Here is a 26,411-nt window from a genome sequence, read left to right as displayed (position 1 = left end):
TTCTTGAAAGTTGTAAACTCCTGAAAGTTTCTCAGGCTTCTCTCTGTGTGTTTCAGCCATTATGAAATGCAAAATGAATGCCCCACTACCCCTCTCCCACATCCTGTCAGAAGATTATGTGTTTCCTTCCTTCCTTCCTTCCTTCCTTCCTTCCTTCCTTCCTTCCTTCCTTCCTATCATTTGTCTGTCACCCATCATCAATCTATCATTCTGTCTATCTTCTTTCCTTCCTTCCTTCCTATCATTTGTCTGTCACCCATCATCAATCTATCATTCTGTCTATCTTCTTTCCTTCCTTCCTTCCTATCATTTGTCTGTCACCCATCATCAATCTATCATTCTGTCTATCTTTTCTTGTTTGTCAGAGATTGAGCTGGGGCCTGTGGACAGCACTACCTGCCCAGGGAGCGGCACAGTGAGCAGCTGTGTACACACTGGGCACAGCTGGGGCTTGTAGAGAGGAAGGATGAATTCAGTACAATTTAGTTGTAGAGAGACTTTGCAGTCTTAGGAAAAATATGGCAGTACACATCTATAATTTCAGCACTATATAGTCTGAAACAGGAGTATAGAGAATTCAGGGCCACTCTGGGGTACATACATAGCAAGATTCTTCCCTGACCTAGGTACTCTTGTTTGGCTCCAACATGTATGTGTCTATGTATGCATGCTCATGTGTTCATATGTTCATGAATGTTAAACATGCATATATGTCTGCATGTATATGTACATGCATGCCTGTGTGTTTCTAAAAATTTGTATATGTAAATATTTAGGCAAGTGTCTATAATGTATACTTCTTTATCAATTGATTGACCTTAGTTGATATACCATTAACTGTCTTTCTGATTTAAAGATTTTTATTTGGAAGTATAACATTGTCTCCAAAGATCCAAATGATCGATTATGTCCATGCTGCAGTTGCTATCCAAATTGTGGAATAGTTAGTTTCACTGAAGGAGAAACAAGAGTACCTGGGCAGATGGGTGTTATGATGCTTGCCTTTCAGAGGCAGAGGCCTATATACAACCTCCTTCCTGCAGAGGCCACTTACCCCACATGGTAGGAGATGTGCTGGTGAGGGAATAATGGGGAACACACCATGCAGAGCATGCTCAGACCCTGCATCAGGATTATATGCTCCTGCTTTAACCTCAAACTGCAGCCTGCTGCACCCTGCACAGGCGCTTTCCTTTTCTGTGAGCTGAGGTACCCATACAGGGCCTATGCATGCATACTTGTCCTTCTTGTCTTTCCTCCTGGGATGGTTATGGGACAAGTGTCTGCTGGGAGGCTTTCTTTAGTTAGTGGTAACAGTAGAGACATTGGGAGCCATGTTTGCTTTCTGGCAAACTCTGCTCTGTGTGAGGCAGCAACGTACTCCCAAGCTGCAGTGCCTCCTGTCTGTGCAGAACCACTTCTCCAGCACCTGGACTATGCACTGGAGAATATTTATTTTTCCTTTGTTGATGGTTTTTGTTTTTCTCATCAATATTTAGTTTGCAGGCATGTTTTACTTGAATTGCTTTTTGAAATGTTCCACTTTCCTCTGGTTCCAGCTGGTGTCTGCTGTAAGATACTTGCGTTCCCAAGGCATCATCCATAGAGACATCAAGGATGAGAACATTGTGATTGCTGAGGACTTCACAATTAAGCTGATAGATTTTGGCTCAGCTGCCTACTTAGAGAAGGGCAAACTATTTTATACCTTTTGTGGAACAATTGAATACTGTGCACCTGAAGTTCTCATTGGAAATCCGTATGTATCACACACTCTTGTAGCTTACCCTCCTCTCAACTTTACATAAAGCCCAGGACAGTGGCGACTTTAGAAAAAAATGGTTTCGGTGTGTGCCTTTTTATTGAGTAATGAGGATGATGTTCTGCAAATAAGTGTGCAATAGGCAGGGAGCTGGACGATGGATAAGGGTCCATTTTACTATTTCAACTTTCAATTGTAGTTTGATGTTACAGAAAGTTAGAAAAATAGAAGACAAAGAGGGGGGTTGGGGAATTAGCTCAGTGGTAGAGCGCTTGCCTAGGAAGCGCAAGGCCCTGGGTTCGGTCCCCAGCCCCGAAAAAAAGAACCAAAAAAAAGACAAAGAGGAGGGTCTCAAAAGATGGGATTGGGCTGGAGAGATAGCTCAGTGGTTAAGAGCGCCCAACTGCTCTTCCAGAGGTCATGAGTTCAATTCCCAGCAACCACATGGTGGCTCACAACTATCTGTAAAGAGATCTGATGCCCTCTTCTGGTGTATCTGAAGTCAGCTACAGTGTACTTATATATAATAAATAAATCTTAAAAAAAAAAAAAAAAAAAAAAGATGGGATTATCTGAGTAACTCCTCTGTAACTTGCTGTACTTACTCTGAATATCAGGAATAATTATTTCAGAATTATATTTATTTTTATGTTATGCGTTTGGGTGTTTTGCCTGCGTGTATGTCTGTGTAGCATGTTCAGTGCCTGCAGAAGTCAGAAAAGGGTGTTGGATCGTATTCTGAGTAGTGATTTGTCTGTGTGACACAAATGAGTCATTTGGGAAGAGAAAACCTCCATTGAGAAAATGCCCCACCTGACTGGCCTATGGGGCATTTTCTTGAGTAATGACTGATGTGGGAGGGCCTAATTCACTGTGAGAGGTTTCATCTCTGGGTGAGTGGTTCTGAGTTGCTTAAGAAAGCAGTCTGAGCAAGCTAACAGTACTCATCCGTGCTCTGCTTCAGTTCTTGCCTCCGGGTTCCTGCCCCCCATTCCAGTCTCAGCTCTCCTGATGGTGCGCTGTAACCTGCAAGACAAATAAGCTTCCTCCACACATTGCTTCTGGTCATGGTGTTTTCATCATAGGAGTAGATACCTAACGAACACAGGTCTCCTGGGACTGGAACAACAGACAGTCGTTAGCTGTCGTGGTTGCTAGGAATGGAACCCAGGTTCTCTGCAAGTGCAGCCAATGCTCTTAACTGGAGGTCTCTTTGCGGTTCCAGTAGTCATTGTCTAAATAATCTTGTTGGGCTGCCCATACAAGAAGCCCAGTAGCAAGAGTGGCTGAAATGTCGTCGGTATTAAAGAGGAATTGCATGTAAACTGGTTCACTATACATGCTTTGTGTGGCTGGTCTGCTGCTCCACACCCAGGCTATTAAACTTCCATCTCAGTATTGAGTGGTCTGTGCACTGTGCCTTCTCCCCGTCTCCTGTCAGTACTGTGTTTTCCGCTCTCTGCCCATCCTTTTCAGTTGTATGTGTGCTGGTTCTGCTTGTGGCCCTCTTGGGCAGGCCCTTGTCTCATTCTGCATCCTTCCACATTGCGCACACACCTGCATTTCACCAGGCAAAAGGCTTTCCAAAGAACATTCTTCCTTCCTCTTTTACATATAGATATCTTTCTGTCCAGGGGTCAGCAAACTCTGACTGGCTACAGGCAACCTGCCTGGAAGCTGATAGCATGGGTGAAGTCTTGATAACAATACTTCACATCTTCCCAGAGGCAGGCTCTTCCTATCAGGCCTAGTTCCAGATAAGCCTCTCCATCCTGCCATTCATTTCTCTGACCCCTCAGCTGTCACTACATTTTGTCTTTGTGTTTCTCCTCATTCATCTCCACTTTGAGCATCTTCTTCCTCACACCACACGGTGAGTGGGTATCCCATCACCTTGTTCCAACGCTGCCTGTGGCTCCTGTGGCACCTAGGGATTCCAAGTTGTGATTTGCTACCCACTCTTCTGCTCTCCCCACCTCTGGGAATCCCTCCTTTTCCTGGTCATATAGAGGGTCTCTTGCTTGAGGCAACCCTGAGTGGACTGAGAATGCAAGTCTCTGGCCAGGGATGGAAGGCTCTGGCATTCAGGGCTGGGGCTTTGTAGCAAGTGCAGAGAGGCTCTGAAATGTTCTCCTTTCCTCCTCACAGCTACAGAGGGCCAGAGCTGGAGATGTGGTCTCTCGGGGTCACGCTGTACACGCTCATCTTCGAGGAGAATCCCTTCTGTGAGGTGGAGGAGACCATGGAGGCAGTTATTCATCCCCCCTTCCTGGTTTCCCAAGGTGAGCATGAGCTCCAGGTGGCAAATGATAGCTCAGTACTTGTGTTTCTGCCTCCTCTCTTTCTGTACTGATGACCTCTTGTGTTTCTGCCTCCTCTCTTTCTGTACTGATGACCTCTTGTGTTTCTGCCTCCTCTCTTTCTGTACTGATGACCTCTTTTTTTATTCTTCCAACATTTGATCTGGGCATAATAATTTTAACGTGACTCAAAAAACATTTTGGTAATTTTTATTAGTGTCCTTTGGATCTTCAAGGCCCTCTTGGAAGTGATGCTTTGCAGTCAGTAACCTTGTCTGTGGCAGCATCTGTGAGGTCAGATGTTTAACTTAGGTCAGAAGCCCCATTTGTGGAGCAGGGTAGTGTTAGTGCACGAGGAGACTTGACCCTCAGCAGTTCACGTGGAAAATGTCAGTGAGAGAAGATGTGACAGCAGCTTGAGGCCAAGTGGCACTTTGTATGTTTAATGAAAGCCAGGTAGTCAAGTGGACTCTGACTCAGAGGCCAGAAAGGCTTCCTAAGCTTGGAGCAGACACTTCAGGAGCCTGGAGCCTAGTGGAGCTCATGGAGATGGCAGATGTGTCAGGTATCAGCTGGGGCCCCTTCCACTCTGGCATCCTGTGGTCCCACAGCAGTCACTTATGAGGAGAACCCACATGGTGACGGCAGATCTTCAGTCTGTGCCCTAGCCTCTGTGTAGGTTAGAAGCCAATGTCTGCTTTCAGAATCCCAGATAGGACCTTCAGTCAGATCACCATTTCACAGTTACAGGACTGAAGGTCTGAGTAAAGGTGGTGGCAGGTTCAGTTCTCAGTGAGACCTCTTTTTGCCTTGTGGATGGCACCTTCTTTCTCTGTCCTTATGGCGGAGACAGGGAACTTAGCTTTTTCTACCTCTTAGGACACCAGCTCATCCGTCTTCCCCACCCATGGCTTCCTCAAACTATACCCACCTCCCAACAGCCAGCTGCCCTGCACCGTTACATTACGGTCGAGTTCCCCAGCACGCATACTTTGGAGGGATGTACTTAAGCTGTAGCACTTTGCATCTGGAGCTTTACTAAGTTGAGAGTCCCTAAGATGCTGCAGTTTATATGATGGACTGTTCTGCACCACGGATTCTCATTACACAGATTGGGTTCCTGATGATGGGGCTCAGGGAGGCCCTGGTCAACACAGACATATATTTGGAGGAAATAGGCCCAAATACAGATTAAGGTTGAGGTCCAGTTAGAGCTCAGTCTCCTTCCCCACAGAATGATCCGAGGTGCTTCAGCTCGCTATTTACTTTGTCTTGCATGTCATGTCCATCCTCAGTCATTCACAGCCAGAGTCCCTGTGTCAGAGTTAGGGTTTCTGTTGCTGAGATAAAACACTGCTACCAAAAGCAACTTGGGAAGGAAAGTATTTCAGTTTAGAGTTACACACAGTCCATTACTGAGGGAAGTCAGGGCAGGAACTGAAACAGTTAGAACCTAGAGGTGGGAGCTGATACTGAGGCCATGGAGGAGTGCTCCTTACTGGCTTGCTCCTCATGGCCTGCTTAGCCTCCTTTCTTAAAGACCCAGGAACACCAGCCCATGGGTTGCACCATTCACAGAGTGATCTGGGCCCTCCCATATCAATTTAAGAAAATGCGCAATAGGCTTGCCCACAGGCCAGTCTGGTGGGGGCATTTTCTCAATTGAGATCCCTTCTTCCCAAATAACTCTAGTTTGCATTGAGTTGACATAAAACTAGCCAGCACGCCTTGTAAGCAGACAGTCTGAGCTTTGATTGAGCTGGACCTCAACTTGCACACTTCCACTTTGGAGGCAGGCCTCATAAATGCATTTGCTGAGTATAACAGGCCAGGCCTTAATGCTCTAAAACTGGCTGTCCCCTTGCTCTGTGTGAGGCTCTGTGAGGCAGGGTAGCTTGAAATCTACAGGTCTGAGATGTGTTCCACTTGACTTCGGCCTGGATCCTCCCATGTTCTTTATGTCCCTAGAACTTATGAGTCTTCTGTCTGGGCTGCTGCAGCCTTGCCCTGAGCAGCGGACCACTTTGGAGAAGCTGATTGTGGACCCCTGGGTGACACAGCCTGTGAACCTTGATAACTACACCTGGGAAGAGGTGTGTCGGACCAGCCAGCCAGGTGAGAAGTTCGTCTCCCTTCCTCTTCCCCTCCTCTCCTTAGTGTCTTTGTCTGGGGTGGGAAAGTGACCATCCATCCTGGTTGAGGCTCCTTCTGTCCTAAATCCACATGTCAAGAGTTTTTGGCTGGCCTGAAAGATAGGGCTTGATTATGCAGTGACCCTTGGATGCTACTTGGGTTCAAAGTGTGGGTATGGACCACAGAGGGTGGACAAGTGCTTATAACAGCCCTGGCCAGGAGGAGTGGGAAGGCAACAGTTGGTTGTCTAGTCCAAAGAGGGATAAGGGTACAGATGCTGACCATGATGCTGTGGGGCTCCAAGTGGGACTTGTCTCTTCAGACAAGGCTTCCTAGCCCAAGTCAGAGGCCCTGGGGAACCAAGCTGGAGATTAGCATGCCCCTTCACTAGCATCTTAGCATACTCTATAATTCACCACTGGGATTTCAGAAGCCACTGCCCCCTCCATTCTGTTGTCCTAAAGTAAGATTTTAGAATCTTACTGCTAGCATGCATATAATGTATTATCTTCTTTGTCCTTCAGAAAGTGGCCTGATGTCAGCTGCAAGTCTGGAGCTTGCGAGTAGGAGTCCAAGTGAAGTGGCTCAGACAGAGGGTCTTTGTAGACCTCCTGCTCCCAAGGAGGCTCCTGGTAACCACTGCTTGCATCTTGAGGATCCCTCGTCACCAGTCAGCTGAGCAAGTGCTCCTCTTCTCCACATGGTTTGGGGAATTGTATGGATTTTAGGGCTTCCACTGGAGAAAGGAGTTGTGAAGAATCGGCATGAATCCCTCTATAGATTCCTGTGCGAATCTACAAGAGCCTGCGGTACTATTTTTCTTAGGTTTGTGATACAGACTTGTAACATGTTATTTTTTATAACCTTGAAAATCATTCTAATGTTCGATTACATTGTACTATTAAAGGGCTTTAAGTTGTGAGCCTCAGAAAGACATATGGAGTGTTTAAATTATTTTTGTTGTTTGTCCTTTGCTTGTAAGTTTTTGAGACAGGATCTCACCATGTAACTCTGGCTGGTCTGGAGCTTAGCTATGCAGACCAGGTAGATCTTAAACTGAAGATCTACCTGCCCTCACCTCCCAGGCATTAGGATTGAAGATGTGTGCCATCACGCCCAGCTCTTTCTGGTTTTGTGTGTAGGTTTCTTTCCCACTGACTTGGTACGTGTGACATGTGACAGATTTGTGGAATCTATGGAGGTGGCCACACAATAATGGCCTGAATATTTATTTACTTAAACATTTTCCAAATTAAAGCTACTTAGCTAACAGGTACACTGGCTAGGACTGTGTGGGACATGAGAAACACCTGGATTTCATTGTTTTTCCATTTTTGTACCATTTTGTACCACAGCTAAAAAGAAATCTATCCTTGTTTGGTGTGGGGGTTTAGGCCTGTTAGCCATCTGTCAATCCACAGTGCCCTGCCAGCACTTTTAGACACCCTGTGACTAGCTCAGCTCTCCTTTGTTTATGTGACAGGCTCTAACTGCATCTCTGTGTCTAGTTCAAGGCCTTCAACCCTACCAGTGTCTGTGTGTGAGGGTTTCTAGGCCCAGTCCCCCAGAAGTTAGTAACATTTTAGCTTTTGATTTCAGATGACTTTATTTCCAAAGTAAAACATTTTCCCTTGTAGTCTTTATTACACACAAAGCACAAGATATTGCAGAATTGTTTTTCCCTGCAGGACAGGAGTATAGCAGTTGAAGATACAAAATCCAGCTTTCCAAGAACAATTTCCAAATTAGGAAAAAAATCATTAAGGCCTTTGGTTATAGTCTGAAGCCTTATAGGTGTCTTTGTAGAAGAACAAAAACAAAGCCTTGAGACTAAAGTTGTGGGGTAGCAGCTATAATTTTTTCCCGTGGAATTCCAAGTCTGATTCAACAGTGACAAGTTTTGTGAGGACTGAAGACGCTGCCGCCCGATTTTCACAGAACCCTGTGTTTTAGCTACCACTGCTGGCTGACTTGTTCAGGTTCCTAGATTGTTCTCAAAAACTTGGAGTGGGATAGGATTTTCTTAGACTTTAGGTGTAAAGGCTTAAATAATATTTATTTAGAAAGAAAATTAAGACAAAAGTAATTAATTATTTAGTTTTATACAGATCGCAAGTTTCCTGTCCTATATAGAATCTTTCTGTCAAAAGATATGGTTAAACACTTCAGTACTAGATCAGTGCCTAGCACAAAGCAGTTATGTGTTTATTGATGCAATAGCCAGATCCTTTTTCTCAGGAAAGAAGCCAATAAACTTAGAAGTAGTAGAATCTAGGCAGCTCTTCTATCTATTCATTCATTTATTTATTTTTAGGAAAAAGGTTTATTTATTAAAGAAGCCATCTGTGAGTCAGTCTGGATAAATGAGCACACTTGACATAACACTTTGGATCAGAACTTGCCTCCTTTAAAGTACATCGGGCTCCACAAGCAAACACCTAAGGCTCAATTCAAGTAGCACTTCAGGAGCCCGGCAAAGAGTCTAGGGGAACAGGGCAGTACTCATCCACCTTCCTAGGGCAATAGCCATTCTCTGTAAACATCTGTCAGAAGCCAGGACTGCAACTTTCAAACCATATGGCGGAAGTTGATAAGCCTTTAGATCAGAAAAGGAGTCACTGAAGCTGTGGTCCAGGCAAGATCCCAGCTGGGCCCTGTTGCCCACTGCCTCACAAACCACTGAGACTGTACAGCCAGGGAGCACAGTAGGCACCACTTACGTGCAATTCAGTGTCTGGAAGATTCTAGAGATCTGCAGCATGACAGGGCCCGTATCTGGGTCATTATCTACTGGGTGCTGTTAAGTGGGTTCTCCAGCATGGCTTCAAACACTAGCAATGTCTTAGGGTTTGTCAAACCCAGCTGCACTGCTGGGTTGTCCAGGATGGCCTGAAAGAGGGCTATTGGGATCGATGCCCTGGTCCAACTTCTCAGGGGATGGCTTCTGGTCCTCCAGCAGCCATTCACAAGCAGCATTCTGCTGGTGGTTGTTCACTCGGAGGGCATCAAAGCCCATCTCTGTCAGTGAAATGACAGCCTGAGCATCGGCTCAGAATTTCTTTTTCCTGCGTATCTTGAAGATTTCTGTGTGCTCCTCATCTTCAACACTAGTTCCCACAGCAGCTTCAGAGGAGGTGGGGGTGGCAGCGGCAGCACTTGTGCCTGCTTGAGCGGCATGGCCTGGAAGAGGCTTGTCACTAGCTGGATCTTCCGAGTATTCAGTTAACCACCCCATGGCCTGAGGCACTGACATGTGGTTCAGCCGAAGGGCCTTTGAGGCTCTGCTCTCTGGAAAGCCCATTTCTGTGAGCTGCTTGCAAGGCAGTCTCACCCAGCATAGCATTTGCCTTCTTAATTCAACTGCGTCAGGATTCAGTGTTAACAGCTTCTGTGCCACCTTAATAAGGGACACGAGGATCTTCCCGAGTTCTGTCTGGAGGTCTCTCATGGTGCCCTGGACATGGTGTCTGGTTTGTGCTGCAAGCAGGCAGGTTGGCCGTTGCTGGAAGAATAGCATCTCTGGAGCCTTTTGCTCTTGTTTCTTCTACAGCCATCTTAGGGAGTGGGGAGGGAGCACGCTTTTTATCAATAAGACGCCTTGGTCCTGGATGTTTTCTTCCAAGATCATTTTGCTGTCACTCAGCACCCCCTCTGAAGCAGCATGTATTAACTTATGGTGGATCACTTTCTTGGGGTCTTCTAAGCTCCCATGAGCACCATGTTTGAGGCAATTCTCCTTGAGCTTCTCCACAGACGTTCTCCTCAGTCTACTCGGCACCTTGCCCAGGAAGATCTCCTGCACGTACATTGAACACTGCCCAGGCCTGAACTCTCTGCCGCAACCTGTGAAGGTCACTGGGACTGGCGGGCGGGGACGCCACGCGCTGCGCTCCTTCACTGGCTGCCCTGGCTTGACTCCTGTCAGCTCTGCTGCCCATCGCTGAAGGGGCAGGAGCTATCCATAGCTTCTTTCTTTTACTGCTCTCTCCTAAAAGTTAACCAGGCTCTTTGCCCAAACATTATCTAAAATACAAATTTAGTGGATAGAAATTGGTTTGGAATGTTCTGGTGTTCATCCATACGGGAAGCCAGACCTCTGGGCTGAGAGGGCTCTGTTGTCATTTTCCCTGTAATTTTATTTCTTGGGATATGTTCTTTAAAAAAAAAAAAAGCAGACACCTTTGTGTGTGTGTGTGTGTGTGTGTGTGTGTGTGTGTGTGTGCATGTATGTATGTGAGGTGTATGTATATGTGCATATTTGCACTTACAGTTTAGTGTTACCTGTAGCTTGCTTTGAGGCAGGGTCTTCCTATATCCAGACCCACATTCTTTTTTTTTTTTTTTTTTGGTTCTTTTTTTCGGAGCTGGGGACCGAACCCAGGGCCTTGCGCTTCCTAGGTAAGCGCTCTACCACTGAGCTAAATCCCCAGCCCCCAGACCCACATTCTTTTTGGCTAAACTGGTACTCAGTGCTGGGATTATAGGTATTAATGGGACCATACCTGGATTTTTTTATGTGGGTGTTGGGGTCTGAACTGCAATCCTTATGTTTGTGCTGTTAACCGCTGAGCCATCTCTTCAGCTTCTAAAACATTTGACTTCTTTTGGTGCCTTTGTGTGGCTAGGTATTCATATTGAGCACAGGTTTATTTCCCCCTCAATATAATATTTGTTTGTGAGTCTTTGGGAGTTTCATATCATGCACCCAAATCCTACTCATTTCCAAGTCCTTCCATGTCTTCTCTCACCCTTATAACCCCCCAAAGAAAATAAAAATTAAAGATAAAACATTGTCTTGTCATAGTTGCATTGGAACTTGCAGTGTATCACAAAGTATACCTTTTGCTCAGACAGCTTTACTTGCAAATGTTCATTGCAATGAGTCATTGATCTGGTTCAAGGCCTCTGATTTGAACAGATTTAAAAATCTTTAGTCAGGGTTCTCTATTACTGCACAAACATCAGGACCAAGAAGCAAGTTGGGGAGGGAAGGGTTTATTCAGCTTACACTTCCACATTGCTGTTCATCACCAAAGGAAGTCAGGACTGGAACTCAAGCAGGTCAGGAAGCAGGAGCTGATGCAGAGGCCATGAAGGGATGTTTCTTACTCTCTTGCTTCCCCTGGCTTGCTCAGTGTGCTCTTATAGAACCCAGGACCACCAGCCCAGGGACGGCACCACCCACAATGGGCTGGGTCCTCCCCACTTGACTACTAGTTGAGAAAATGCCTTACAGCTGAGTCTCACAGAGGCATTTCTTCAACTGAGGCTCCTTTTCTGTGATAACTCCAGCTTGTGTCAAGTTAACACACAAAACTAGCCAGTACAATGGGCATGTGTGCCATTGTGTGTGTGTGTGTGTAAAAGTCAGAGAACAACTATGTGAGGTGGAAGAACTTTGCTTCTTCACTTTTACATGGGTTCCTAGGATCAAACCCAGGGCATCAAGCTGGTGTGGCAAGTGTTTTAACTGCTAATCCATCTTACTAACAAAACACACATTTTTAAACAATAGGTTACCAAATACTTTTATCTGGGTCTGGATCCATACTTACCATTTCAGGAAGAATTTTGGGCTGTCCTGAGAACTTATTACTGTATTACAGTGTCCATCAAAAACAACCCACCTCAAAGATGAGCCCAGGAACACAAATTTGGTTGCTCCAAAAGATTTTCCACTATCGATGTAGTTAGGTGAGATAGTTACAGAATAAAGCCATAAATCAAGGCATTTACCAGACGCATTGGTGGGAAACTACAGATAGGACGGATAAGGCAAAACTAGAAAAACACTTAAATACAGTTTTAGTTATTAACTAATGATACTGTTACCTTTTGGATTGGTAAAAACCAGTGGTGGTCTAGGAATTTATTTTTAAGGCGTTTATAGTCACAAAGCTGTTGGGTTAGACGGGTGGACAGTGAATGAATTTCAAAAAAGGTGACGAATAATCCATGATAATTTGGTTCCGGTCTGCAACATCCTAACTTCACAGTTACAGCATTAGCTTATTTGGCCTTGTAGATTCTTTTAACACAGGTGCTTATTTTTTACATAGTCCCTCCTACCCCAGCCCTAGTAAGCGTAGTTTCACAACAGAAAACGATGGTGTGCTCTTCGAGGTAGTTTAAAACTGTACTATGAAGAGCAGTTTTAAAACCCAGGAAGTGTTGCTTGTTCCTGGTAGAGATCATGCGGCTGAGTATACCCAAGTAAGAGGAGCTACACCTGCAAGCTGCAAGTGCTGGGCAGGAGCATCTGGCATCAGGGCTTGGGTCCGGAACTAAAGAACGCCGTCCCGGGGGAGTGCGGCGGACATAGATCGAGACCGGACGTTGTGAGTCAGGAAGGACCGCCTTTTCCGGTGTCACAGTTATTCGCTTCTTGGGCTCCATGGCTTCGCTGGGAAGGCAGGTGAGTTTGCCCTAGGCCCTGGGTTCACAGCAACTGTTGGTCGGACGTTCAGGAGGCACTGCCGCTAGTTCTTGTTGCCCTGGTCTGCGCTCACCTTGTGGCAGAGCGCTCCCGAGTTGCGTGTGCACAGATAGCCTGTACCTGAGATAGTTTCTGCCTTCTCCGGAGTTTCAGCCTAACCGCTAGGGAGGCCTGGACCACCAACATCGGCAAGCGGGGGAGGCTGACCATGCCAGCCAGAGTTTGAGACCAGTCTGGCGCGCACCGGGTGCTCGGTGCGTAATTTGTTATGTGCTAGTCCCAAACACCGAGGGCAACTGGGTACAAATGGACAGATTCATTCCTCAAAATATTCTTCCTTTAATGGAGGGAATCCTTGAAAAAAGAAAACTGTCCTTTGTTGGAATGAAATTAGTTGGCGTATCTGTCTGGTGGCTAGTCTGCGGTTCAGAATTATCAGCCAAATATTATTGCTTTTGCCCTGTTTCGTTAGTATGTGGATACTGCTGATACTCCTCTATCTTCAGTAAGTGATGTTGTTTGTATGCTAATTTTATGCTTTGGAGATTTTTTTAAATCCAAAGAAGATTTTACAGATTAATTTACAAAAATTGTTAGCTTTTGTGGGTCAAGGGTCAAGCTGAGGTTCAAGGTTACTAGTTCATTAAGTTTGTGGTGGTCGTTATTCTGTGGTGGAAATGATTCTGTTTTTGCTCTGCCTTACAGGTTCCTGAATGGCATCGTCTAATAGCCCTTTCCTGGGCCTGTTTGGCTAGGCAGACCTGTCATTTCAGAAAAGAGAAAAAGATGAGTCCTTCTTTGTTTTGTAAACTGACTACAGTACCCAGTAGAGGGAACTTTCAAGAGTTTTCCAGCGTTAGACCCAAAAAGTACATGCAGGAACCAGAACACAGGACACGTCTTGTTCCGTGTCTTCATGAGGAACAGAGGACATGTATGGGTTCTGAGTCCTTGGAGCTTGAAAGGGCCATCAGTTCCCTCCAGGACATGGGTTTTGCTGAAGCCCATATTGACAGCTTGCTCAATATACAACCAAGTGTCCATCCTCAACAGTTGCTGGACATAATTTCAGAACTTCTACTCTTGGGGTTGAACCCAGAGCCTGTATTTATGGCCTTGAAGAAAAATCCCCAGTTGCTGAAACTGTCTGCCACGCAAATGAAGAGGCGTTCCAGTTACCTTCGGAAGCTCGGCCTTGGAGAAGGTACATGATGCAGCAGACTTAATGTTGTGAGAAGAGTCAGAGTTAGGGAGAAAATAGCCCACCCTTGCAGGGATGTCCAACCTTTTGATAGTCTGGCCTGGTATTGTCACCTTCAAATGAGTTAGGCTGCATTCATAGATACCCTGGGATGCATGTGCGCTGTGGGCTAAACACACTTTAGTCAGGGGAAGTGAGGTAGGAAAGTTTGCTGAGGAGAGGTCAGTGTCTCCAAGGAGATGTGCAGTGGGCTCTGTGCAGATGGCATTGTAAGAGGGAGTTGGGGACGAGCAGCCCAAGAAGAGAGAACCAAGTTCAAAGTGAGTTCCCTGTGTGATCACTGAGGTGTCTAGCTCTGGAACACTTGGGACATGGAGTCCATTTTTGATGGGTTAGTGTTGCTCTATGGTAGTGATGTATGTGTATGCATGTGTGTGACCTCTGCAACAACATCCCCCACACAACTTTCAGAGCTGATGGTACCAGGCTTTGGAAGGCTGTGAAGAGTGGCCTCCCTCTTCCAACAGTTGTCACGCTTCTGGAGAAGGGAGGTGGTCCTCTCTACTCATTTGACCGCCTCTATTTCTTTTCATTATTCATGGTAAGATTTTACCTCCAAATTTGGGAGGCTTAGAGCCCACTATGCTTGGTGTCTCTCCAGGCCTCCTCTAGAATATAAGCAAAAAGATAACTGTGTTCCCCTTGACAGATTGTCTCTTACAGTGTCATGTAAGCCCAAGCTCAGTCAGCATGTGAAGCACAGCCTGAGAGGTGAAAATAAAGCTTACACTTTGGAAACGCCTCTTCACATGGAAGGGAAGTAGGGACCAGCGAGGCCGTTAGGAAAGTTAGCTAATGGCTAAGTGATTTTTAAGTTTCCAGTCATTAAATTGGCACAACTATTCATAAGAAGACCCTTCACTTCACTTTGTCTGGGCAACCCCTACTTATACCATTTGTCCAAATACAGTTACTAATGTAAAACATGTGGAGACCAGGTGTGGTAGTGCCTGCTTTTAATTAAACCCAGTACTCTAGAGACAGTGGTGGATGGATCTCTGTAGGTTCCAGGCCTACCAAGGAGACCCTACAAAACAAACAGTATAACTCGTGGTCACTCTCAGACTACTTGTGTGTCCTGAATGTTCTTGTTCCTACCATTGTTATTCCCAAGTTCTTCATCGAGGTCAGGCTCCCAAGTCTAGAGATTATTAATCTGTCTTATACAGAGTGAGACAACAGCCCTGAGCCTCACTATACAGGAAGCACTCTCTGGCGTATCCCCGTGAATCCCTGGGAAGTTTTCTAAACTAAGCATGCAAGAGAAAGACATAGAATATGAAGAGTTCTTTCCATGGTGCTTCATGGAAGGTAGATCTCTGAAATGGGCAGTCCTATGGAGGGAGAGGATCCTTGCTGTGTCATCACCCTCAGCTCCCTTCTGTCTCAGAGGCGTGTGTGTATCTGTATCTGAAAATGTGTCTGGTGGTTGTACATGTCATGGGGTACATGTGGATGCCACAAGACAATTTCTAGAGTCAATTGTCTGCCACCACAGTGTGGGTCTTGGGGATTGAATGCAAGTTACAGGCTTGCTGGCATGTGCCTTTATCTACCAGACCCTAAATGTCGTTAAGCCCTTGGCTTTCTGGAACATGCTGAAGTTACATGCTTTGCTTTTCTTATATTCTACAGGGAAACTGAAGCGGGTGCTTTCTGTTTGCCCTAAGGTTTTCACCATGCGTCAGCAGGACATTGATAATATTGTAAAAGTCCTCAAGGAGAAGTGCTTGTTCACAGTACAGCACATCACTGACATTCTGCACAGATGCCCAGCTGTTTTGCAGGAGGACCCCAGTGAGCTAGAATACAAATTCCAGGTGAGAGTAAGCGATTGGGCTGGTGATGGCAGAGTTTTCAGGTGTTTTTAGTTCAGTAGGGTCAGCTGGTGGATAAGAAGCCTCTGAGTAAAAAACATCTGTTCTAGACTAATACAGCTCAGTTCTCCTCTCCTCTGTCCAATACAAGCCTGTTCTCTAGCTCTTCTTCCTTGACAGTGAGTGGCCTGGTGCATTCCAAGTCCAAGTAGGTAAAATTTTACAACTCTTGGAATGTCAGTTTGTGTGAGGGATTTGGAAATTGTGACAGTTGCTCTAACAGTTTAGTAACAGATGTAACAGCACTTGTGCAGCTGGGTGGTGGTGACGGACTCCTTTCAGCTTAGCAGAGGCGGGTGGATCTCTGCGTTTGAGGTCAGCCCGGTCTACACAGTGAGTTCCAGGACAGCCAAGGCTGTGTAGAGACCTTGACTCTACAAACCAACCAAACAAGCAAATGCAGCTGATCTGAGGACCTGAGTTCAGATCCCCAGAACCCACCTAAGAAGCCCAGTGCCTCAGCCACCCCTATGGGGAGATGGGAGGTAGAGACAGGGAATCCTTGGAGGTTTGTGAACCAGTTAGCCTAGCCTTTGACCTCCAGAGCATGCTGTACTATACTCAAATAAAACAAACTTCATGCTCACACATTCTTTTAAAGATTCCTAGGTATGTTATGATTTCTTTGGGTCCGTTTTTTCCCACTCATGATTTCTGTTGCCCTATTTAAAGAAAAGGATATCCCTCTATGCCCCATTGTTTTCTGCTGCATTGTTCTCGGCCTGAATTTGGAAATGCTTTGAAAACTGAGATTTCAAACAAATATGAGTCTTCTACAGTGGTTATTCTACCATTTCTAATTAGGCGATTAATGATTTTGGACTACAGTTTGTTTTGAGTTGGAATGACAGGCTTTAGGGTTCTATAAGTGGATTCCTAAAGGTGTTTGTTGTCTTTCAGTATGCATATTTCAGGATGGGACTGACACATCTAGACATCGTCAGGACCGATTTCCTACAGTATTCAATAGCCAAGGTCAAGCAGAGACACATTTACTTGGAGCGCCTTGGACGGTACCAAACCCCTGATAAGAAGGGGCAGACACAGATCCCTAATCCCTCACTGAAGAACATTCTCAGAGTTTCTGAAGCTGAGTTTTTGGCCAGGACAGCCTGTTCCTCTGCTGAGGAGTTTGAAGTTTTTAAAAAGCTCTTGGATCAAGAGGAGGAGGAGTCTGAGAGCCATATGTCTGAGGAGGAGGAGGAGGAAGAGGAAGAAGAGGAGGAGGAGCTGCCGTGACAGAGCACTGGGATGTCAGAGGTCATTCTCATGTTCCTGAAGCACTGGGGAGCTTCACCTGGATCTTCTCAAGCACTTTTGATCCCAACACTGTTTGATAAAGGAAAAAACAAAAAAACAAAACAAAACAAAAAAAACCCCAGCCAACCTGCAGTGATCTACTGGAGATTCAGGTAAATCCACCAAAGCAAATGAGGGGCTTTTTGAGTTCTGTGGGGGGCCCTACTCCATCCTAAATAAAGGACTCAGCTGTCAAAATCCAGGGAATGCAACCCATCCAGGTTGGTGTCTTTTTCTCTTTAAAATAAGTTGTGCTGCTTCCAGAACCATGGGGGGAGAGAGGTGCCTTTCAGCTCAGGAGCCTTTGTATTTCCAAGTATAGTAAAGATAAAACCATGGAATTGTAACATGAGGGTTAGTATGTCATAGCACTTTATTTAATGAGAACAAGTAGCAGGTTTCCCACACGATAGGCATGTTCTTTATCCGACACCATTTCCCGGCCTTCTGACATGTCGAATGTACAGCAGAGTGAGAGGCAGTTGGTTAGTAACATGACCTTTAGTCACACAGTTGTCAGACTAGCAATACACTTCTCTGCAGTTGCTGACCTGACCCTTCCTGCTTGGGCAAGCTGCCACCTCAAGGCCCCCTATCTCTCTGGCTCTGTAGCCTGTGCTAAAGAGTGAGCTGCTCAGAGACCAAAGTCAGGAATGCTTTGCTCATATTTTTTCCCCATTTGGTGGCATTTAACAGTCATGTGAAACCCCGACGTGGGCCTTGTGTTTAGACTGAATTCAGTGCTTATGTGAGAATGACCTTGGTCCTCCAGACACCTGGTAATCTTTGGGGATATTTTTATGTCATGGCCTTGGGATCTGATCAGAGCCAGGGAGGTTATAAAAGATCGTACATTGCACCACACATCAGTCCACAAAGCAATGCCAATGCTGAGAAACTGCTCAAAGACCTGGCCCATGGAAGTCCTGTGACTACAACAACTTTGGATTGTAACTGGACCCCAGGTATTTCTGTTTAAAGTAGAGGTCTTGCTGGATCTGAGGTGTATTTTGTAAGGAACCAGCACCAAGGTGTGGGGCTTTTGACTTGCCTGGAGCCTGATTGCAAAGAGGAGGGTGTTCAAGGAAAGCAGTCATTCCCAGATTCTCCTGCACACAGTCAGGAGTTCTGACTTTGGCAGCTGTGTGAGGCAAGCTTATTCCTGGCAAGGGCGGGTCCTTGCCTGTTGGACTCACCACAGAAAGCCATCCTGTCTACCCCAACATCCCATAGGCAGTAAAGAAAGGGAATGCCTTCTGCCTGTTCTTGGCTGTGGACGAAACTAAGACCAATGATCCATTCTTCGCTGCTTACTCTTCCCTTTGTGGCCTTGACATGATCTCCACTTTCCCTGAACATAGGGCATTTGGCTTTGGGCTCCATCAGAACTGAATAGAACCCTAGCCCTGAGCTCAATTAGGTGTCTGTTCATCTTAAGTTTTGATTAGCACATGGTGAACCCAACAACTCATGAATGCCTCTTCAGTTTAACACAAAAATCTCCACACTCCACCTTGTCCATTAGATTCTGATTCCACTGTGACATTTCTTTTTTCTTTTCTTTCTTTTTTTTTTTTTTTTTTTTTTTGGTTCTTTTTTTTCGGAGCTGGGGACTGAACCCAGGGCCTTGCGCTTCCTAGGCAAGCCCTCTACCACTGAGCTAAATGCCCAACCCCCACTGTGACATTTCTTAAGTGGACAGTGACTGTTTTGAGGGATTTAATTAGTCTGCATAAGAAAGGCATGTAAGAAAGCAGAGACCGCATGTGTGGAATGTCATACACTAATTCCTCAGCACCAGCGAGTCTTTCTCCACTCCACACTCAGCAGTCAGCAGGCTGACTCTTGTTTGAAACACAGGCTCCAACTGGAAATGGGAATGTGGCAGCATCGGCCTGGCGGTGAGGGCCCTGAGGTTAGTAGTAAAGTACAAAGATCCCATCTGCTCTTCAGTGATGCCACCTGAGCTTGCCACTCCCTGCTAACGCTGTAGCTTATGCGGTCTCCAGGACTCTAGCGAGTATCTAAGGTACAGTAGTGAGTTTTTGAAAGAGAAAAAAATTATGTGATAACATAGGTTCAGAAGTTTTTAGTGAGAATAAAACTTAAAAGGTTATGCTTCAAACTGTGTTTTTATGACCTCTGAAGGGCAGGAGGCCTCTCTGGTTGGGATGTAGTTCTTGGTGCTGGATCTCTAGTCAGCTCTGCTCAGGCTGGAGCAAGGAGTCAGGGTATGTCGGCTTTTCTGATTGTGATGTTACTGCAGGGAGAGGACAGCTGTTTACAGCCTTGTTCGGAGTGGGATGGAAAGCGGAGGCTGTGTAAAATATTTTTGTTTTGGTGAACCACAGCTGTCTAGTTGGGGCACAGCTTACAAGAAGCCTTGGACCCTGTCTCCTGGAGCCAGCCTGCCCTGTGTCACAGGTTTGAACAGGTAGCTCTTCCTGCTCTGTGGTGTAAGTTTACCTCAGGTTTCAGAGCAGGGGTCTTGATCGCTTTTCTTCTATGAAAGTTCAGGGGTCTTTCATGTCTTGATGCCAACTTGTCATTCAGGATGGTTTTCTCCGCAGAAGGAAGGCTGAGGTCTAGATCATCTTATAAAGCTGCCAGCTATGGCCTGCTGCCTGTTTTTGTAAATGCAGTCTCATTGGGACACAGCTATGCTATCTACATCTGTGATGGTGTTGGCAGTACAGTAGCAGGGTTGGGTGTGTGCCAGAGGTACAAGTCATTCTACCTGCGGAGCCCAAAATCCTGCCTGAGCATCTGCCTGCCCTGCCACCCCTGAGTTGTAGACCAAGTGTCTAAGCCCCACCATAGTAGAATTAGCACTTCTTTAGGTCATCAGTATAAATGAGAAGAGGAGCAGGGTAGAGCCCATCTATTTCTGCACAGCCTCTCTTGCATCTCTTGTGAAAGCTGAGTCTTTTTCTTTGGCACTGGGATCTGGATGTGGGTTTCTGAGCACAGAAGCATCACAAAGAGCCTGGTAACACAGGTAACTCTCCACAGAGGGATTGACCAGAACTGCGGAAACAGCAACCCTGGGTTGCAGCAGGGTGCATTGTTGCTTCCCTGGCAGGAGTCCTTTGGGTGTGCATGTCTGGCTGTCTCTTTTCTAGAATTTGGAGGACAGAGATCTCGGGGAGACTGCCTACTGCTGGGAGCTTGGCGTTTAAGTTTTGAACCTCATTTCCTGGGTTTTGGAAATCCTTGAGGTGTGGACAGAATTACCAGCACATGCCGGTCCTTTTGACAAAAGGAGTAACAGTGAACTGAGGCACACTCCTCTTTATATCCAGTCTTTCTCTGGAGGCAGCAGGCATTGTCCCCAGGAGCCAGAATTCCAGCTGGCTGTGATGCAGGGCGGGATGGAAGGGACACACGCACCTCTTAGGACACTTGCGATCAGCCTCCGGCTTTAAGTTTGCTGCTTGCTGGTCCTCTGCTGCCTTTCCTTAGGGGCGGGTGGCACTGCTCATTTTCTCAGGGCAGCTGTGGATGGCGAATTCTGGTTTCTTCAGAAAGAGAAGGGGTGTGTGTGATGTGTGTGTGTGTGTGTGTGTGTGTGTGTGTGTGTGTTGCTCTGAGAATAGGTTTTCTATAAGCCATTATGTGATAAGTACCTAGGGATTCTCATTTTTTTTTCTAAAAATGAGTTTTCTGTGAGTTCTTAAAGGATGCATTAATATTTCTTTTTTTGCATTAATATTTCATCTGACTTACTGCCATGTAAATATTTTAAAACCAAATAATTTGTGGATTTTTGATCTTTGCCAGAATGAAGTTGCTCACATGTGTTGGAGGGTGTTGTGTGCATTTTTGGGGGCTGAGGTGAAAAGGTGATGCTGTTAAGTAGACAGGATTTGAGTCTGGTCAGCTGCTCTTCCTGCAGTCTTCACATCTGAAATGGTCAAGATGCACAGGCCCTGCTTAGGCCTGTCTGAGAGCCCGCTCTCCTGATGCCCTGCCTTTTACTGTAGACACTTTTCTCTTCGGATGACCTTCGCCCAGAACTGCTTTGCTCTTCTTTGTTCTTAGGCCTTTGGGTGACATTTCTCCTTCACGTCCTACACTGTAGAACAAAGGTGATTCACTCCTGGAGTGGCAGGCTTCCAGATCTGCCTCTCTCCCACCACTGCACAGATGTACTGTTCTGGCTCCTCCAAGGGAGAGGAGTGAAATGTCTCTGGCCAGCCAGTCTCTCGTTTCCAATTGATGTCCCATCAGTAAGTCAGTGTTGGGGCTGAGTTCAGGCTATACAGGGATCTCTGTAGTGTAACCCAGTATTTCCCAGGCTTGTGAAAAAAATTTTCCAATGCCCTTTGACATCTCACAGTTTATGTATGGGGAGGGTGGGGTGGGACATGCTGGATCAAGCAGGCAAAGTTTCTTTCACTTCAGGGTTATTAGTGCTTAGAATTCCAGGATCCATGATATCTCTCCCAGTGAGAGGCTCTATTTAGGATCACCTGCAGGTTACATGACAAGGCTCCCGCCCTTTTCCACCAGTAGAATGCTATTCATAGGGCTTGAGGGTATGTCCTTAGGTCCTTCCTAGCACCCCCAGGATTGTTTGGCATCCTTGATCCATCTAACACCCAGGCCCACTGTCCTGAAGGGGCCAGGTGATTCTTGTGCCTCATTGTAACTGGTCTGCATTTGCCCCTCCCCCAGAGAGTCATTTCCACCTGAAAGTGGATTCATATGGAAGGCCAGACCAGGTTATGTCTATTGGGAGGCTATAGACAGGGAATTCTGGAACCTTCCTGGTTGGGTCTGTAATAGCACAGTGCTAAGTTTGCACCATCAGTTGTCCAAGGTGCTGGGTATGATGGTGTCTCCAGTTCTCAACAGATCTTGGTATGAAGGAGAATGTACCTTAAGATTTCTTCAGTGTTTGACTGTTAATTTGATTCCTGAAAGAATTAAGAAAACCAGTTTGGTGAGAAAGAATCTTGTGTCTATTAAACCCTACCTCTGCCAACCTCATCTGTTCCTCATATATAACCCAGCAAAGCCCACAGCCAGACTGACAGGAAGCCTGGCCTTTCAGTCCAGGTGCACACACCAGCTAAAGGATGCTGTGGGATGAGCAGAAAACAACCTGACATTGTGGGGAGACTTCAACTTAGACACTTGGGCCTGTCAGTCACATCCTTGTTTTCCTGTCAGCACCACATTCATTCCTGTGCAGAACCACAGTGACCACCTCCAAGCACAGCTGGCCTATCTGCCCTCACACATGCACACGTGGGCACTAGTTTCTGAGCAGAGTACAGCCACACATGGGCTGCATTTTTGGGCAAATAGCCTACCGACCCTGTCAGTACTACCCCTACCCACCCACAGAAGTGCATGCATGACAGCGTGGTCCCGAGAGTGCACCTGTTTGAGCTTTTTGAGGCTTGTGCTCTGGCAGCGCTCCTTAAAACACACGTCCTGGTGAACTTTGTAGACTTTCTTATACCTGTTGTCACAAGAAAACTCTGTGAAGCCAGACACTGGGACAGGAAGTGTCCAAGGGTTTCACCTAGGCTGTAGCTTACATATGGACAGAAGGAGAGACTGCAATTTTCTAACACAGTGTTACTGGTGTTGGGGCAGGGGGAATGTGTAAAGCCTAATATAAAAGTACAGGGACTTAAAAATTAATTTTACTGAGTATAACATACATAAAAAAGTATTCATTTCAGGATACACTTTCATGAGTTGCTGACATAATCATGGTATTGAAAGACACCCTGAAATGAAAGGTCCATGACAGGACGTTGCTGGGGGCAGGCCACTTGGCCTGAGGCTTTGGGAAGGTCTGACTCCATGTACTGGTTAGGCTTGTTGTTGTTGTTGTTTGTTTGTTTTTTTAGGTCAGCTTGACACAAAATAGGGTCATATGGGAAGAGGGAACTTTATTTTTTTCCCATTTTATTTATTCACTTTATCCTGGTCGCAGCCCCCACCTCCCAACCCCCCCCCCCTTTCAGTCCCCTCCCTCAACCCTTTGAGAAAATGCCTCTATCAGATTGGCCTATAGACAAGTGTGTGAGAACCTCTTCTTAATGATTGCTGTGGGAGGGCCCAGATTACTGTGACTAGTACCACTCCTGGGCCGGTGGGCCTGGTGGTATAGGAGAGCGTGTGGAATGAGCCATGGGAAGCAAGTCAATAAGCAGCACTGGTGATCTCTGCTTTAGTCTCTCTGGGTTCCTGTCTTGCTTGTGTTCCTGCCTTGACTCTCCCTGCCAATACACTGTGAAGTATGAGAGAAATACTTTGCTCCCCAATTTGCTTTTTTGTTGTGTTCCTTATCACAATAGAAAGCAAATTAGGGCACTCGACTCTTCTGTTTTATGAATGTTTCAAGAACACAGCTGTGAAGTCTGGCACTTGCAAGCCTCAAAGGCAGGCATCATGGGCCAGGAGGCCTGCAGGGCCTACCTATCCCATTTATTAAGGCAACACTAGCAAGCCTCCTTAGCATCCAGGTCTTGGTTTCATGTGAGTGGGATCTACTCACACCATCCTTGTCCATTCAGTAGGAATGGGGGTGTATTTGGGTCTGTTGTCATTTCTGTGTCTGACCCATTGGAAAGAAAATCAGAGTTCATAGCAAAGCTCCTGCTTGCACTAGTTTTGGAGGGTACGTTGGAGGACTTCTGACTGTGAGGGAATAGAAGACCTGGAATTAACTTCAGCTTCAACTACCCCAGAACTTGGAACTACTACCACAGGAAGTAATAACTATTTTCAGAAGCTAGAAAATGGCCCAAAGAAAAATTGCATGCCCTGAGAAGAGAGAAGTATGCTGTGGACATTGAGCCACCATGCCATTGAGCCTGCAGCACTTTTTGAAAGTAGGCAGTGGTCACAGTATTGAGGAAACAGGCTGGAGTTGGGGAGGCAGGGGCAACTGGAGCTTGTGAAGAAATATTCTGGAGTGGAGAGGGCTCCACAGAGAACAATCTGGAAATCTGTGAGGAAAAGTGAGCTGCACATGCACAGGGTGGAGTCCTGAGCAGCTGGGCCACAGACCTGAGCCAAGAGTGGTACCACAGAAGGGGTGAAATTAGCCCTACATGATACCTCCTCTAAAGCCTCCCTAAATCCTCAAAAGGATCAAACTAATCAAAGCCTGCCTTGCAGAAAACATTACAACAAATATACCTTTCTTGAAAATAAACCCACCACTCAGAAATATAAAATCTATATTGTTCAGTATCTGATAAATTAGGACATATATAAAGAATCATAAGAGCCAAAAGCCACCCCCCCACCCCCCACCCCCCAAAAAAAAGACCAGACACAAAACCGGTGTGATATATAGCCTGGAGAAAACTAATGGAGTAGAAAACAATTCAGGAAAAAGAGGAAGACCTGTAAAGCAACTGCTGTCTATCTGCTCCATACACTTAGAGCTAAAGGAGAATATGAGCAAAGTGAAGGGAGAAAGCTGATCAGTGATAAAGCATGGTGTCTGTGCTGGGGATGTGGCTCCGTGCACAGCACCTGCCGAGCAGCCTTGGAGTCAATCTTAAGACTGAAAAACAAAAAACAAAATCCCCAAAGCTAACCAAACAGCCATCCACAAGTATCTGAAATTAAATCTGTTGGGTTGGATTAATAATAAACTAGATGATGTAAAAGAAAAGGCATGTGGCATTGAACACCTAGGAATACAAACTACCTACCAGGAGGCAGAGACATATTCAGATCTGCACTACTTACCATGCTTCATAACAACAAAAAGACCTACAGTGACCCATGGGACGATATTAGTCAAACATATTCATAACTGAGCTCTAAAAATAGAGAAGAGGAATGGGGGGGGGGGGTGAACTATGGCCCAGATTTGATATAAGCCAAAACCTCAGAAATAAAATATTAACAAATTCCAGAGAAGTGAGTATGGCATTGCACACCTTTTATCCCAGCACTTTGAAGGCAGAGACAGGTGGATCTCCAAGTTCGAGGCCAGCCTGGTCTACAGGACAGGCAGGCCTGCAAAGAGAGACCCTCTCAAAATAAGTAAATGAATATTCTGGGGAATAAAAATAGTACCTGAATCAAAACATATAATCAAGTTGGCCAGAAACAGCACTAGAGAGGAAATAAGGAAGGCGCCACAGTGTGGAGAAGACTGGGTAAGCCAGAGGCAGAGAGCAGGGAGAGGGCCAATCTTGTCATCACGATGGCACCAAGAAGCCCATGGGGTAGTGAGCACATCTTTGGTTGTGTCTGAGAATGTTTGCAGACAGCAGGAGAAGAGATTCTGCCATGATGTGGATAGTACCATCCCACAGATAGGCGTTCTCTTCCACTACATGAGCTGTTCCACTTGACCATCATGGACCGAAGCCTCTGTAGCCGTGAATCAAAATAAACCTGCCTTTACATCATTTATGCCAAGAATGTCACAGTAGTAATTCTAATTGTAACCATCTGCCGGTAATCCTATATTTAACACACTTACGTCCAAATTAAGGCTTTAAGATCTATGGATTTGTGTACTGAGAAATGTTCCATTAAGTTTTCCAGGGAAGGAGAATGATACCTGACAGAATCTTAGATTTACACACAGGAGTGATGAGTGTGGGAAAGCAAGGCTTTGGGTACTGAGTGGTGATGACTGGCCAGCAGTGCTGGGGCATTTATTGCGGGGAACAGAAGGCAGTCTGATGATGATTCAAAGGTAGAAGCCTCCTATAACTACAGATTTGCGCAAGCAACTCAAGGTAAAAGAAAAGTTGAAGGTGTGTACTGTAAACCCTAGAGTGACTACTGGACAAAATGAAACGAGTATAATCTATGAGCCAGCAACCCAAAATTAGCCAGAAAAGAGGAAAATGCAGTAAGGATCAGATGGAACAATATGAAACGATATGTAATCTGATAGATTTAAACCCAGCCTCATTACCCATTATGATAAGTGTAAAATGATCTAAACACTAATGAAAGACTGAAAACAAGCAAGATCTATCTGTTAGATACAGGGGAGTCTCTTCAAAGATGCACATACAAGAACAGAATTAAACAGTTGGTGAATGAAGGACTATCCTCACACGGTAGGGACCTTTAACAGAGAGGCAGGCTCCGGTATAGGCAGAATGGCCAGGAGCCAGAGGAGTGTGTCAGTATAGACTAGTATCGGGCTAATTGCTCTTGTGGGTCCTGGCTGCCTCTGCACACCCACATGGATGAGGGCCTCCTAGTTTTTCCTCTCACCAACTAAGCCTTGCATCAGAGTGAGCATCAGGGTGGCCTGTACAGGGTGGTCACACACCACCTTCTGCACAGAGCCCTTCAGGAGCTCCACAATTCTTGCAGAGCAGATACCACAGCCCAC

The 26,411-nt window shown here is 45.8% G+C and overlaps 3 protein-coding genes and 1 pseudogene across 19 annotated transcripts in view; 2 read left to right on the top strand and 2 right to left on the bottom strand.

The window, feature by feature from the left end:
- The window catches only part of Pask (PAS domain containing serine/threonine kinase), a 41,736-nt gene extending 34,605 nt beyond the window's left edge, over window positions 1-7,131 (top strand). For all 8 annotated transcript variants that reach the window (NM_001432217.1, XM_087565607.1, XM_087565606.1 and 5 more), the window contains 4 exon segments: window positions 1,560-1,759; window positions 3,911-4,044; window positions 6,031-6,177; window positions 6,720-7,131. In NM_001432217.1, coding sequence (NP_001419146.1) covers window positions 1,560-1,759; window positions 3,911-4,044; window positions 6,031-6,177; window positions 6,720-6,874 — 636 coding nt within the window. In that variant the 3' untranslated portion in view covers window positions 6,875-7,131.
- Window positions 7,132-8,911: 1,780 nt separating this feature from the next.
- Window positions 8,912-10,145, bottom strand: LOC103690574 (ubiquitin-associated domain-containing protein 1 pseudogene; annotated as a pseudogene).
- Window positions 10,146-12,565: 2,420 nt separating this feature from the next.
- Mterf4 (mitochondrial transcription termination factor 4) lies at window positions 12,566-17,280 on the top strand. Of its 2 annotated transcripts, NM_001037209.2 has the most exon segments (4): window positions 12,589-12,610; window positions 13,337-13,835; window positions 15,528-15,712; window positions 16,670-17,266. In NM_001037209.2, coding segments are annotated over 4 exon segments (1,044 nt in total). In that variant the 5' UTR covers window position 12,589; the 3' UTR covers window positions 17,009-17,266.
- Window positions 17,281-17,423: 143 nt separating this feature from the next.
- Sned1 (sushi, nidogen and EGF-like domains 1) overlaps window positions 17,424-26,411 on the bottom strand; it is a 59,912-nt gene continuing 50,924 nt past the window's right edge. For 5 of the 9 annotated variants that reach the window (XR_015628690.1, XR_015628688.1, XR_015628689.1 and 2 more), the window contains 2 exons: window positions 22,457-22,538; window positions 18,680-21,987 (listed from right to left, as the gene is read on the bottom strand). Coding sequence is in view for 2 of the 9 variants with exons in the window: in XM_087566511.1 (XP_087422637.1) it covers window positions 21,976-21,987; window positions 22,457-22,538 (94 nt within the window). In the remaining 7 variants the exon portion in view is untranslated. 9 annotated transcript variants of the gene reach the window in all.

The sequence above is a fragment of the Rattus norvegicus genome, chromosome 9, assembly GCF_021556685.1.
Source record: "Rattus norvegicus strain SHRSP/BbbUtx chromosome 9, alternate assembly SHRSP_T2T, whole genome shotgun sequence".
In the NCBI taxonomy this organism is placed as follows: Eukaryota; Metazoa; Chordata; class Mammalia; order Rodentia; family Muridae; genus Rattus; species Rattus norvegicus.
This window is presented reverse-complemented; position numbering and strand designations above follow the sequence as displayed.